General features: G+C 39.0%; 1 protein-coding gene and 1 long non-coding RNA gene across 2 annotated transcripts in view; one reads left to right on the top strand and one right to left on the bottom strand.

Moving 5' to 3' along the window:
• Positions 1–12,273, bottom strand: part of LOC149749412 (uncharacterized) — a 46,355-nt gene that overhangs the window by 12,497 nt on the left and 21,585 nt on the right. Inside the window, exon 2 of the long non-coding RNA XR_016393117.1 lies at positions 407–575. This is a non-coding gene — a long non-coding RNA (uncharacterized LOC149749412). The remainder of the gene's footprint in view (positions 1–406; positions 576–12,273) is intronic.
• Positions 1–12,273, top strand: part of ERICH6 (glutamate rich 6) — a 34,814-nt gene that overhangs the window by 9,174 nt on the left and 13,367 nt on the right. Inside the window, exons 4-10 of the mRNA XM_022582752.3 lie at positions 908–970; positions 1,254–1,309; positions 1,410–1,526; positions 4,491–4,604; positions 5,716–5,873; positions 6,317–6,387; positions 7,234–7,379. Of these exons, the coding sequence (XP_022438460.3) occupies positions 908–970; positions 1,254–1,309; positions 1,410–1,526; positions 4,491–4,604; positions 5,716–5,873; positions 6,317–6,387; positions 7,234–7,379 (725 nt within the window). The remainder of the gene's footprint in view (positions 1–907; positions 971–1,253; positions 1,310–1,409; positions 1,527–4,490; positions 4,605–5,715; positions 5,874–6,316; positions 6,388–7,233; positions 7,380–12,273) is intronic.

The following is a 12,273-nucleotide window of genomic DNA, read 5'->3' on the forward strand; positions in this document are numbered from 1 at the left end:
GATCTAATTCCTTGAAATGACTATGTAGTATTGCCTTATACACCTACAGTTACGTGACTTATGTAATACATCTGATTGTTAGATGTTGCAGGGTTGTTTGGTTTGGTTTGGTTTTGTGTTTTGACCTCTTCCCTATGACAAATAATGCCTTAATGAAAGTCTTGTTCATTCGTTTGTTTGTTTTTTAATACCTGTGCTGGTATTCCTGTTGGGCAAAATGCCCAAAACATATTCTTAAATTGTTCAGGTACTCAACATATGAAGTATGTCATTTTCTGAAGCCCATCTCTTTCTCCAGCACCAGTCCCGGCTGTACAGGGAAAATGGGTCTGCCCTCTCCCTTCACCTCTGTCTCACTGTAGGTTGTTCTGATTGGTTTTTCATCATCCCAGTCCTGTCTGCTTACCTTTCCAGATATTTACCCCAAGAGGCTCGTGTGTTGATAGATGGCTGTCTTCCCCATTTCCAGTGTCGCCCTGGAATCTGCAGAGGGAATTATTCTGGTGGTTTAGTTCACTGTCTTGAACTCGGAACCGCCCTCTCACCCCACGCCAGCACTCTTCTCCCTGAAAAATCTTTTGCAGGATAACAGTCATAAATTAGACAGAATAGTAATTTTAAAAGGCAGAACACAAAAGGGTCTGCAAACCATGATTATAATCAAATAAAATATGCATTCGTGTAACATTCTAAGACTAAAAAGAAGCAAGGAAGCATTTTTTAATGTGATTCATTAGCGGTGAGTCTTCTCTGTTTGTTACTTACTGTTGACAAAATGTTATTTGGGAAAAAAATGAAAAATAAAACACAAAAGGGCACTTATTTTTCCAAGAGGCATATTTTCTTTTCTATTAGACTTCTTTCATCCTTTGTCAGGATTGATGACAAATGTACACTCTTTTTACAGAGAAGGAAGTGCCCTCTGTAAAGAAGGAAGATGAACCTGAAAATCTAGCTTCTAAATTAAGAGGTAACTGGATGTTTGGCGTCATCCCCTCTGCTGGCAAAGGCAAACTGCCCTTAGGGAACCAGCCTTAACTTGGATGGTGTCCAACCCCTTTACAAAAGAGCTCCCCTAAGAGTATATGCAAGAAGGTGGTGAAGGTAGGGTTTCAGGGCATTTAGACAGCATGTGTGTGCGTGTGTGTGTATGTGAGTGTGTGTCATGGGCTAGGATCCTCAAACTAGAGAAAATGGAATACACTGCACAAAGTTTTCAAACATTCCTTCTAAATCTGTCTTTTTGTCTTCAGCAAAATGGGTAATTAATCCAGAAGAGCCAAAACTAAATATTTTATGTGAGCTGGAGGTAAGAAATGTTTATCAGTCCAACTAGTACACTGAACTCATGGTAAAAATCACTTATTCAATCTTCAATTTTTTTCTTTCTCCCTCTTTTTAAAATTTAGTTTGAGGAAGACTTCATAACACTTTTTGAGCCCTCTCTGAGAACACTACCCAGCATCGGGCCACCATCTATCCTCACATTCAAACAAGAGAGTTCCAATTTAGGCATTGAGTTCAAGGTAATTTTCATTTATATTTCTTTTTGCTTTTACTGTAATAAGTGGTATAAAAAGCCACATGATGATCTGCACAAAAGACAGTGAACATACTTCTACAAAAAAAAGGCAAGGAGCTCATTTACTTGGAATAGCACTTAGGGTGGCTGTATTCGTTTCCTAGGGCTGCTGGAACAAAATACCAGAAACTAGGTGGCTTACAGCGACAGAAAAGTATTGTTTCAGAGTTCTGAAGGCTGGAAGTCCAAAATCAAGGTGTCAGCAAGTCTAACCTGGAGGGGAGAGTCCCTCCTTGCCTCTTCTGAGCTTCTGGTGGTGGCCGTCATTCCTTGGCATTCCTTGGCTTGTGGCTGCATCACTCCAATCTCTGCCTTGGTTGTTCCAGCACGCTCTGTGTGTCTCTGTCCAAATGTCCCTCTTCTCCAAGGACACCAGTCATATTGGATTAGCGCCCACCCTAATGACCTCATCTTAACTTGATTACATCTGCAGAGACCCCGTTTCTAAGTCAGGCCACATTCACACGTACCAGGGGTTAGAAATTCAACAGAGCCTTTGGGGGAGCACAACTCAACCTATAACAGTGGTCATAAGGCCTGGCAGTACAGGTGAACGTTTAGCTGTATTTGATCACATTAAGTGACCAATTAATGTCTGCATTCAATGGGCAAGGGAGAGGTCACCTTAGTAATTCCAACAGGATACAAACCACCCTGCTTTGCCACAGAGGTAAGGGACTGACCGGTGGTATGATTATTTCCAAACTTGCATGGCATGGCCATGTGGAGAGAGCTGCACACTCCCCAGACTGGAATCTCCTTGATTACTTCTTTTGGGGTACACTAAAGGTACAGGCTTATTCACTGAAATAAGAGATACCAATCATGTGAGGCAGGACGGCACAGATGTGTGTGCAGGACTCGACGGGAATGCCGTGTGGATGCACCAATGTGGTTGGTGTTCATTGTCATTTTATGCAGCACGTTGAACTATGCGATTCTAATGCCTGGTAATACATTAAATACGTCACGTAACGTAATATGAGTCAACATTTACTGTTTATATTTGCCCAGGTTTCTAAATTTTATGGTCACCTTATAGACTCTCCAGGCTGAAATTCTTTCTTCAAACGTAGCACCTTCCTTTTTCTGAAGCACAAAGGCTTGTATCCAGGAAGTTCCTTGAGCTCTCTTCCCCTGACACCCAGAGATGCGCCTGAACATGAGGAAGGCCTTGGGGACTTCCTTCCACAGAGCTGTCCCTACACCGGCCCCTGGACAGGGCTGGCTCCCCCTGCATCCCTGGGCCAACCTTTCAGGTCTTCTGAGATGGGCCTGGACACTGGTCTAGTTCAGGGGCAGCAGCAGCTGGTTGGCCAGCTCTCCTCTTCAGCCACACCCTCTTGAGGTGGAAATTCCAACCCCACTCATGTCTTTTGAAGCATCTTTACTTACTTCGCCCCCAGGTGAAGGGGTGAAGGGGTGAAGGGGCCATGGGCAGAGGAGTTCACTACCGAGATGCTGGTGGCACAGTCTGTAGCTGGCCTGGCGTTGCCAAGCTCTTCCTGCCCATTCCATCATTTGGTAGCTGTCCTGGATTCGTCATCACCATCTCTCTCTTACAAGGCTTTCCTCCCTGAGTGTTCTGTTTCAGCGATGTGCAGTACTTATTATCGGGTACTTTCCATGGCCTAATTATACTGGACTGTACTCTAGGGTCCCTGGCTGCACCGGCCATCTCAGTCACCCTTTGGCCCCATGGCGGTCATTTTGCCAGGCTCGGAGAATGGTTTCCATGGCAACTACAGGTGCCCTGGTGGTTTCATGACATGCAAGTCATGATCTGGGTCTTTTCCTGGAGGCCTGTGCCGAGGCTTGGCTGCTCACATGCCAGGAGGAGCCTCTGTAGTCACAGCCATGACCTCAGATCACTAAGAGGGCCAGAGTGCATCCACCCCTCACTGAGTCACCTGCGCCCGTAACTCCCAGCCTCCTCTTGTGTTCCCTAGCCTCCCCTCCCCTCCTGGATTACTTTCACAGCACAGACAGGAGAATGTGGTGCCCCAACTGGGGCTTCCCTTCAGAAAGGACTCTAATTTATTTTAGAAAGTTGAGCATTGTAAACAGTGGCCTACACAGTAATGTCAAGACTTTTTCTTAGCTGACACTTCTTTTTAAATTTTTATTTATTTATTTATCTTTGCGGTACGCGGGCCTCTCACTGCTGTGGCCTCTCCCATTGCGGAGCACAGGTTCCGGACGCGCAGGCTCAGCGGCCATGGCTCACGGGCCCAGCCGCTCCGCGGCATGTGGGATCTTCCCGGACTGGGGCACGAACCCGTGTCCCCTGCATCAGCAGGCGGACTCTCAACCACTGTGCCACCAGGGAAGCCCTTAGCTGACACTTCTTGAAAGAGTTTATGGTATTTAAACACCTTAGACCATTTACACAAAATCAAATATGTGTTATCCTTTGTGTCCCACCATCTAGTCACACACTGTACATCCCCCTGCTCGACAAGGGACACTGATGTCAACAGTAAAATCATTTCTGCAACTTTCTTCTTACACTGAGGAGGCATCCCAAGGACCCACAGAGCTCCTGATGGGCTCAGCTGCACCCCAACGAACTGCACCAGACAGAGGCCTCCAAAACACCACTTCAGCCTCCCCAGCCCTTAAGGGCCCTTGAATAGAAATGATGTCTCATTTCTGGAATATACAGATCCTGCTGGCTTGGTGCCTTCTGATATAGGATATCAGACCCCTGAAAGTTCCCTACTAACCATCACTGGGAGCCCTCATGTTGTCTGACAGGAGTTCTCAAGCAGGTTTGTACATCCCTCATCAACCCTGTTGTCTGACTGGACATTCGCTGGCCCTGTCCAGGGCTCTGGCTCCACCTGCTCTCAGAGGCTCTGGGCCTCCTTGTGGGCATGTCTTCATTTTTTTTTTCTCCTCTCTGAAGAGAGAAGAGGAGGAGGTATCACCCACGTGTGAATTCTGTGGGAGCGATCTAAGAACATTTCTCTCCAATGTGGATCTTTCCTGTGACTACAATAGCTCTGAACTAGTAGAACATGTAAGTTCTAAAGCAGGTTCACGGAGGAAATAGTGTTACTTATAGAAACTAATTTAAGCATAAGTAGTATTTTCTCCTGCATCTTTCCAATGCATTGCCTTTCTTTTTCTTTTTTTTTTTTTTTTGGCTGCACTGCGTGGCTTGTGGGATCGTAGTTCGCTCACCAGGGATCGAACCTGGGACCCTGGCAGTGAAAGCCCAGAATCCTAACCACTGCACTGCCAGAGGATTCCCTGCATTGCCATTCTTAAGAGAGTGATGTGTTAGCCGTCAGGGCAATGCAAATCATAACCACAATGGGATACAATTTCACACCCACTAGGATGGCTATAACCCAAAAGACAGATAATAACAAGGATGTAGAGACACTGGAACCCTCATACACTGCTGAAGGGGAATAGAAAACGATGCAGCCGCTTTGGAAAACAGTCGGGCAATCCCTCAAAAAGTTAAACATACAGATACCATATAACCCGACAAACAATTCCATTCCTAAATATATACCCAAGAAAATTAACAACATACGTCCACCCAGAAACGTGTATACAAATGTTCACAGCAGCATGATTCATAACAGCCAAAAAGTGAAAATAACCCAGACATTTATCAACTGATGAAAGGGTAAATAAATGTGGGGTATCCATACAATGAAATATTATGCAGCCATAACAAGAAATGAAGTACTTATACATGCTACGACATAAATGAAAATATTATGCTAAGTGAAAGAAGCAAGTCACAAAGTACCACATGTTGTATGATTCCATTTATATGAATGGGTACAGGTTTCAGTTTCTAAAATTGATTGTTGTGATGGTTGCAAAATTCTGTGACTATATTGGGTTGGCCAAAAAGTTCATTCGGGTTTTTCCTACAATGTTATGGAAAAACCTGAGCGAATGTTTTGGCCAACCCAACACTAAAAACCATTGACTTGTACACTTTAAATGGGTGAATTGTACGATATGTGAATTATATCTCAATAAAACTGTTACCAAAAAAATGTTATGATAGATTGTTATCCAAAACCCCATTACCATTTTTTTGGGTTTTTTCCCTCCTGTAATTATCATCTAGGACTGATGAGATGAACATGAACTCTGTTTTTCAGACCTCCTGTTGTAGTTATTTCCAAAACCTGATTGACTACATCTATGAGGGAAAACAAAAAATCCAGAGCTCTAAAGCTGAATTAATCTGTATTGACCCTCATGCCGCCCACGGCAGTGAAGTCGACAGACTCAAAGCAAAGGAAAAAGCTTTGCGGAGGTAACAGTGAGCCTTTGATATTGAAACTCAGATAGGCCCACTTAGTTAGAGAGTTTTTTGTAAAATGAACCTCATTTTCTCAAAATAGATAATTTTGAAGATGCATTCCCAGTGAAGAAACAAAAATTGGCCAAAGCAAACCTATTGCAATTCCTGGTGGACACTGTAAGGGTCAGAAGATTTCAGAAACTCAGTGAACTCACTGACTTAGAGTAGAAATTTGCCAATCCCAAATTCTCAGGGCAATTCAGAATTCCTATATTGGAGAAATCTGTCCACTAAATATAGTAGAAACACACGCACACTGATTAAATGACTTGATTCACAAGTCATAACAGATAAAAATAACAAGGAATAGCGTTTAAACAGTAAAAATTTATAGTATACTGTTTTAAACTTCCAACATGTTTCAGACTTATGCATCATATTTTTTGATTTTGTAGAAAACAGGAGCGACGAATGGCCAAACACTATGCAATATTAACAAAAGAACAGACTACTTTCTCTGAAGAAGGTAAGTTCCTTAACACTGATGTTATAGATCAGAAAGCTCATATGTTTGACCAAGAGCAAAAATTGACGTATTCTAAAAATAACATTTAAATTTTCCATTTTGGTCAATACATCAGTCAAAATGGCTCAGAAAATCCCGCTTTTCCGTCATCTGGCTTTTGAAGTTTTTAGTCTTCAGCTCACTGTTGTTATTGATTGAAATAAATTAGCAACATCTATAGAGCACTTTACAGATAGCTAGAAAGAGCTTTTGAGTTCATTGTCTCTCATTTTATCAAACATACATTCCATTTTGTTTCAAGCTAGGATATGGAAAATCTGTCAAAAATAAATCAGATTCCTTTCTTATAGGCAGGCCCCATCGGTCAGCTGGCCAGTATAGCTGTAGTACTGGTACGACTGAAGGGGCACCGATTTTAGAATCAGAAGTTCTGGATTTATGTCCTTGCTTTTCTCCTCATAGGCTGCCCAATTGGGGATAAATTATTTAATATTTCTGAGCATCAGGCTCCTCCTCTATGACTCAGAGCCATTGAAAAGATACTTAGAGAAGATTTTTTTTTTCAACGAAACCCCTAGTATAAAATTCCTTGGTATTCAACTGTTTTCTACTAAACCTAAGGCCAGAAAATTCCACGTAATGAAAATCATCATTATTTTTCTTTCAACCAAATGAGAATTTCTCATTTTTTTAAACAAAAGAAGGAGGTCCTCATTTTTCTTCCATTAAAAAAATGTCCAATGAATCAATGCATCCGTAACAGAGTTTGCAATTTCATTTTAGAAGAGAGGTTTTGGAAAGTTTTAAACATCATATATGTATTTCATGTGATTCTTTTCCCATTAGATGCAAAGCAATTTAAAACAATTTCTTATCAACTTTCCATGGATATTCCAGAAGTAGAGTCAGCTAAGGAAGAACTAACTGATTATCAACTAGACAAAAGAAATATATCCATTGTTTGTTGTGATTCTAGGATAGCATGTGGAAAGGTAATTAGCTTGTAATTTTTTTTATTTGCTACTCTTTAAAAATCAGTTTTACCTAAAATTATAAAAGCTGTCATGATGAATATGGCAGCGTGGCTACATGACACATTTAACTATTTGTCAAAAAGAATTGGTATGGACTTGGCCTTTTAACTTATACTAGACTTTATAACAATGCTTTACATATGTTTTATGAGGGGGTATTTTGGTTAAAGCCTTTTTACTTTAAAATGTGATCAGTGTATAGTAAGGAACATTTGGAACCCTTTAGAAAACTAAAAAGAATGGGAGAAAATCATCAGAAGTCTCACGCACATCCCCCAAACCATTATTAATATTTCAATATTATCTAGATCTGCACTGCCCAATACGGTAACAAATACTCCACATGGATATCCAAATTTAAAATAATTAAAATTAAATAACTTATTTAAAATAATTTAAATTAAATAAGTAAATAAAATGTAATTCTTCAGTCATGCTAGCCACATTTCAAGTGTTAAATAGCTGTGTGTGACTAAAGGCAACCATATTGCAGGGCAGATATAGAAAACTTTTATGGTCACTACAAGTTCTATTAGACAGCACTGTTCTAGAGTTTTTAAGCATAAGTTTCTGTTAAAACACTTGTAATTATATTACACATGTAATTTTTATCCTTTTAACTTAATTATCAACAATTTTTCCATGATATTACGTAGCTTACATTAACATCATTTTAATATCTATGTGCCTTTTCATATAGTTTAACCATTGCTTTCAATATCTTTGTGTATAAATTTACACTATACTAAATATAGTTCCCCAGAATAGATCCCTAGAAATTAAACTCCTGAGACCAGTTTTGTTTCTCCTGGGTGACATAGAATTTAAGGCATGGCAGTGAACTGAGGTTCTGACAGAATCAAATCCAAATCCTGTCTGAAGGAAGGTCGCTTATCTAGCCCTGAAATCACTCCTACAAATTATCTTTCAAGTTCAATTACCAGCACACAGTGAAAAATAATTAAGAACACAAGGAAACTCAACACCACAATTGAAAACTCAGAGGATTAGTATCAATAAGAGAAGATCTACAAAGACTTCGAAAACTGAAGTAATCTAACTATGTTTATGAAAACAAAAGATCAGCTTGAAGATATATGGAGGGAACAGAAAACTATACAATTGAAAAGAAAAAAATGAACTTTAGAAATGAAAAATACAAAAACTGAAATTAAAAACTTAAAAGATGAGAGTTAAATGCAGGTTAGACCCAACTAAAGAAAGAACTAATGACCTGAAAGAAAGGTTAAAAGAAAACTATCAAAATTTACCCCAAAATTTACATGGGGGCAAAAAAAGGTAAGGAATACAGAAAAGTGTGTATAATATGAAAATAGAATGAAGGGTCTAAAATGTATTTGTTCAGAATCCCAGAAGGAGAGGAAAAAGATAATCAGGCAGAGGCAGTATCTGAAGAGAGAATGGATAATTTTCCAAAACTGATAAAAGAGACCTATTCACAGATTTAAGAATCCCAAGCAGGATGAATTAAAAAAATAAAATAAAGTAAAATAAAAATAAATCCTAGACACAGTATAGTGAAACTGCACAAAGACAAAAAGAAAATCTAAAGATTAGCAGAGAAAAAGAAGTCTGTTTACATTTAAAAGAGAACAGTTAGAAATCAGATAAACTCCCAACAGCAACAATGGAAGCCAGTATAATGTCTTCTGTGTGCTGAAAGAAAATAACAGTCAGTCTAGAAGCCTATACCCAGTTAAAATATCTTTCATTAAAATATGCCCCCAAAAGACATGGTCTGGCAAAACAGAGTTTGTCACTAGTAGCCTCTGACTAAAAGGAATTCTAAAGAATGTTCTTTGTGTAGTTGGATAGTATGAGATTCAAGAAAGATGAAGAGCAAAGAAAAGCGTTCATGGGATATATGTATAAAACTAAAAGTTGACTGATAAAACAATAATAATAATAATGGCTCAAGGACTTTCAAGAAACAGTATAGAGTAAAAATACTTGAAAAAATAGTACATGATTTGGCAAGAAAGCTAAATGCAATTATAGTGTTATAAAAGTCCTTGGTTTGGGAGAAGGGCAAACATAGTTTAAACTCAGACTTTGATAAATTAAGTTTGCTTGCTGAAATTTCTGGGGTAGCCAGAAAAATAACAAGTAGAGAGTATAACTTCCAAGCTATCAGAGGCGGAGCAAAAAAATTAGAATAATTCACTTTAAGTGCCCCCCAAAAGATAAGAAAGGATAAGGGAAAAGAAAAACACATAACAGAGGACAAATAGAACACGTCAAGGAATGTCAGTGGTTATATGTAAATAGAGTAAATGCTTCAGTTAATAAACAAAGAGTGTCTGACAACTTTTTAAAGGAAAAATTCCAACCATATACTGATTACAAGAGACTATATCTAAAATATAAGGATAGGGGCTTCCCTGGTGGCACAGTGGTTGAGAATCCACCTGCCAGCACAGGGAACACGGGTTTGATCCCTGGTCTGGGAAGATCCCACATGACGTGGAGCAACTAAGCCCATGCACCACAATTACTGAGCCTGTGCTCTAGAGCCCACGAGGCACAACTACTGAGCCCGTGTGCTGCAACTACTGAAGCCTGTGCGCCTAAAGCCCGTGCTCCACAAGAGAAGCCGCCGCAATGAGAAGCCCACGCACCGCAACGAAGAGTAGCCCCTGCTCGCTGAAACTAGAGAAAGCCTGTGAGCAGCAACAAAGACCCAACACAGCCAAAAGTAAAATAAATAAAATAAAAGGATACAAAAAGATTAAATATAAATAAACAAAAATGATGTATCATGAAAATATTAAAGAACATCAGTGAGATAGAGGACCACTTCACAGTGACAGAAGTTTTAATCCACCAGGAAGGTATAATGTTACAAAATATGTTTCCCCTATTAACATAGCCTCAAAAAATATAAAGCAAAATTTCACGGAAGTAAAAGGGAAAAAATTTTAATCCATAATCATAATGGGATACTTTAGCCTGCTTCTCTCAATAATTGAGAGGACTATTAGACCAAAAAAAAAAAAAGCAGTAATAAGATAGAATATTTGAACAACCCATTTAACAAATTTGACCTAATATTCATGGATTGGAAGAGTATTTAAAATATGACATTCTTCCCAAATTGATCTATAGATCCAATGCAACTGTAATTCAAATTCTAACAAGGTTGTATATTTGCATGTGCAGGGGGAAGGAAGGTCTTGACAAGTTGATGCTAAGATTTACATGGAAATATAAAGAACCTAGAAGAGCCAAGACTTTCTTGAAGAAGAAGTCTGGGAGGGAGGGGAACACGCTCTATCAGATACTGAGATCTATTACAAAATATAGTAATTAAGACAGTGTAGTGTTGGGGCAGGATAAACAAATAAATCTATGATACAGAATAGTTCAGAATCGGATTTATGCACACACAGACTTCTGATCTATGCCAGCAGTGGCACTGCACAGTAATGGAGAAAGGAAAATCTTTCCAATACATACTGCTGGGACAATTGGATATCCATATTTTTTTATGAAATTGGAATCATATCTCACATCATATAAAAATCAGTTCCAGTGGATTAAAGACCTAAATGTGAAATGCAAAACTACAATGATTTTTTTTTTTAACAGGAGACTAGCTTTATTACTTAAGGTTAGGGAAAGATTTACTAACCAATTTTAAAAAAGCAGTATCCATAAAGTAGTTGATAAATTAAACTTAAAATTTGGGGGACTTCCCTGGTGGCGCAGTGGTTAAGACTCTGCGCTCCCAATGCACGGGGCCCGGATTCGATCCCAGGTCAGGGAACTAGATCCCACATGCACACCACAACTAAGAGTTTGCATGCCACAACTAAGGAGCCAGTGAGCTGCAACTAAGGAGCAGGTGAGCCAGAACTAAGGAGCCCACCGGCTGCAACTAAGACCTGGTGCAACCAAATAAATAAATAAAATATTTTAAAAAATTAAAATTTGGAAGACAAGCCAAGAAGGGAGATATTTTGCAGCACATATGATATACAAAGGGCTTTTATCCTAAATGTATAAAGAACTTCTATAAATCCACATGAAAAAAAAGTCTACCTAATAGAAAAATGAACTTAAAAAACTTGACCACTTCTCCAAGGAGAAAATTCAAATAATCAATAAACATATGAAAAGGTGTTCAACCTCATTAGTAACCTGGGAGAGGAAAATTGAAACCACAATTAGAGATCAGTACATACGTATAATATTGGCCAAAAAAAAAAATTTGTGAAGTCTGATACTACTGAGTGTTGGAAAGGATATAGAGTAACAGTCCCTATTATTTGCCTCTAGTGTGAATGCAAATTGGTACAACTTGAAAATCATTTTGTCAGTACCTTGTAAAGTGGGAGACAGGCATATCTTGGGGTTCAGCAATTCTACCTCTGGGTATAAGATCTGAGAGTAACTGGGTACCAGCATACATGCAAAAGACGGTTCAGAGTATCATTGTTTATGAGCCAAAAACTGGAAACAACCGAGATATCCATTAACAATAGAATGGATAAGTAAATAATGATGAAGTCATACAATACAATCCTACACACAAATGGAAGTAATTGGACTACAATTACACACTGGGAAGTGTATGAATCTTACAAACATAATGTTGACTAAAAGAAACAAAGTATTAAAAATTCATAATGTTCGATTCCATTTATGTAAAATTCAAAATGGGAAAAATTAAACTATATTGTTTAGAGATTACAGAACACTGACTTTGGGGTAGCACAGAGGGAACTTCCAGAGTATCGGCATTGTTCTATATCTTGACCCAGATGGTGATAACATGGGTGTTCACATTATAATTACTCATTAACAAAATAGCATATTTTAGTGCTTATCT

This window comes from Delphinapterus leucas, chromosome 4 (assembly GCF_059928025.1).
Source record: "Delphinapterus leucas isolate spDelLeu-1000000601 "Yukka" chromosome 4, BTC_Dleu_Yukka2, whole genome shotgun sequence".
Taxonomy (NCBI): Eukaryota; Metazoa; Chordata; class Mammalia; order Artiodactyla; family Monodontidae; genus Delphinapterus; species Delphinapterus leucas.